Raw genomic sequence first — 3,070 nt, 5'->3', positions numbered from 1 at the left:
TTAGTAGAAACCAGGGGGTAGTCCTCCATGTCCTCCCTTGTTGTTAAGGCCACCAAATAAGGTTTGAGTCTGCATCATTGGGCCTTGAAAATTTAGTGGTGAAAACACCTGAGGAGGTGTTGGTGGTGGGTGGTGGAGAGGGATCATGGCGTTCGAGGGTCCAGTAGCAAAATGTTGATACATCAGTGGGTTGGTAGGGGCATCACTAGCAGCAACATCACCTTGCATAGGGAGCATGTCACAATAGCGAGTGACTTGCTTCTTGACCTCATCCAAGGCCCCCTTGAACTGCTCAAGTTGAGACTTGTCCATCTCTTTAATCAGAGAGGCCCCCCAAAATTGAGCTTGCACTGCCTTGATCTGACGATCTAGCTCCTTGATGTGCTTCTTCTCAGCATCGATTTGGTTGTTAAATAGAAATATTTTTGCATTGAGCCCAAGCACGTCAGCGCTACTCTGAGCATTGACGTATTGCATGTTGTTAGCCGGTTGAGTCGGGACCTCCAAGAGGTACTTCTCAATGATGGTCTCAACATTCGGATGGCCGAATGAAAACACCTTCTGGCCCGGCGAGATGACGATGAGAGCCATCTCTGCATCAGAAAGCGTGGAGAGCTCGCTTGCTTTCTTGAAGATCCCAGTGCGGCGCTTCAAGAAAGTAACCTGCAAATGTTTCTGATTCGTCATTTTCTTTATGTCAATCTTTTTACGCCCCCAACTTTTCTTTCCTGAGGTGGACATGGCTGTTGAAGAACGAAATAAAGAGAAATGGAGGGATAAGAGTGTAGAGGATGAGTTGCAGACACATTTCGAAATCACGTAAAAAATGCTCTTTTTATAGGCAATTTTTATGCATAGATTAATGTTGTATTGACATGTATCTGGATTGAAATTTTGTGCATATCCTCATTCGCATGACTCATATAGTATAAAATTAATTTTGAATCAATGCTGCATTACAGACAGCTGTTCGCAATATGACTCTGATTTTTTGTAAAGGTAAATATTTTATTAATAAGATAAGTTTATGAAAAAAAAAATCCAGAGCATATTTTGAGTAAATTTTTCTTTCGGGACAACTGTTCACAGGGTGTCTCTACTTACGCAACAATATTTATTTTATATTTGTTTTAAAAAATATCAATTGACAACTTACGCCTCTTCATCTGTTTCTAGAAATAAGCAAGATTAATTGTAAATATTAACGGTGGACCATGTTAAAACTAGTCCACCAATGAACCATGATTTTGCCTGTTATAGAAAGTACCAGCTTATATAAGTTTTTGGTTCGAAATATTTATCATATACTGATTGGATTAACAAATACCCCAATGTCGGTTGTCACGGGGGACGCGGATTTGACAGTAATGCTGAACGCTTTCATGGAACAAATGGCTGCCAGGCAGCAAGCGCTAGAAGAACATATGGCGGATCTCTCTGTCGTCGTTCGGGACTTGGAGAAGAAAACCCTGGGAACCAGCGCAGACGGCAGCAGCACTAGCGTACGTGACAACAGCAGCACTGGCATACGTGGCAGCAGCAGCACCGGTGTACGTTACTGCGCAGGAAAATCCATGGTGCCGAGATATCCCAAGATGGAATTTCTAGTTTATGACGGCAACGACGATCCTTTGGGTTGGCTGAAACGCTGTGAGCGATTCTTCCATAGCCAAAGAACTGTTGAGGAAGACTACGTGGGACTAGCGGCTTTCCATTTCTTGGGCGAGGCTCAATTATGGTTTAATCATATTGACCAGGAAGGAGAAGAATTGGACTGGAACCGTTTCAAGGAAGGTTGTCATGTAAGGTTCGGGCCACCCTTGAGTAACAACCCCTTTGGGGAACTCTTTAACCGAAAACAAACAAGATTTGTTGAGGAATACCAATGTCTATTCCAATCGTTGCTGGCTCGGACTTCTGACCTGAAATACCATCAGAAAGTGGACATGTTCACTACTTGCTTAACAGATGAACTCAGAATTGATATCGAGATGCACCAACCTGAAAATCTCGGTGCTGCCATGAACCTGGCTCGAGCATTAGAACGTAAACAAAAGGTATCACACAGAACTCTTCCACCATGGACTGTGGGGAATGGCCATTCGATTGCCCTGATTGACAAAACCCAGATTGGCAAGGGAAGTGGAAAAATCTGCAAGCCAACAAGTGGAAACAACAGAGGGGGGCTCTTCAACACCTTTTTTAAAAGGTTAACACGAGCTGAAATGGCGGAAATGAGGGAAAAAGGGATGTGTTTCAACTGTGATGAGTCATATTCAACTTGGCACGAGTGTAAGAGGCTATTTTGGATTGAGGTTCCCAATGATGACAACGACCCGGAGAACGATCTTACAATTTGACCTTGAGGACAAGGTCAATGCTGAGGAGGGGTGTGATGATATGGATGCATATTTGAATTGATGCTGATATGATTTATTTTATTTAGGATATTTAGGATAACTCTATTTTATTGTTATATCTTTATAAGTTAGGATTTGATTCTATCTTATTTTATAAGACCTTAGGATTTGTTTCTTAGTTTCCTAGTTTCCTATTTTCTTGTACTCAACCCTTATTATAAATAGGTATTTCAGTATTGAATACAATCAAGCAAGTATTTTCTAAAGGAACCGTAAATAAAAGAAACTCTGTCAAGGACGAGCACGCTTGTTTTCTACAAAATGGGTCGCAAGAAGAATTCCTCTGCGTCCTGACCAATGACCAGATCCTGCGCTAAGGTTCATAACAAAAAAAAAAAAAACAAATACCCCAATGCTTAAGCTTGACTTCATTTTCAGTTTATTCTGGCAATAATTCATCAATAACATGACCTGCATTTTGGGATTAGATATCTTGATATTTCTACATACGTATATGTAGTGTTTGATATATTAATTTAATTTGGACTGATCAGGGACTTCCTAGGTTAAAGGCTCACCTTAGAAGACGATCGCTCTCAAAATGTTTTATGGTTGAGGCGAGCAAGGATCCCATAAATTTAACCTAAGGGTCAGCCTTCGGTGATCAAGATATAACTAGGGTGTTGTGTTAGGGCAAAGGAAGCGTCCAC

At 41.3% G+C, this 3,070-nt stretch overlaps 1 protein-coding gene across 1 annotated transcript; it reads right to left on the bottom strand.

Moving 5' to 3' along the window:
• Positions 1-741, bottom strand: LOC130736152 (agamous-like MADS-box protein AGL62). Its single transcript, XM_057587998.1, has one exon. The coding sequence runs from the start codon at positions 739-741 to the stop codon at positions 1-3; it is 741 nt and encodes a 246-aa protein (XP_057443981.1).
• Between the last annotated feature and the right edge of the window lie 2,329 nt (positions 742-3,070).

The sequence above is a fragment of the Lotus japonicus genome, chromosome 2 (assembly GCF_012489685.1).
Source record: "Lotus japonicus ecotype B-129 chromosome 2, LjGifu_v1.2".
Taxonomy (NCBI): domain Eukaryota; kingdom Viridiplantae; phylum Streptophyta; class Magnoliopsida; order Fabales; family Fabaceae; genus Lotus; species Lotus japonicus.
Note: the sequence above shows the minus strand (reverse complement) of the source record. Positions and strands in the feature narration are given on the sequence as shown.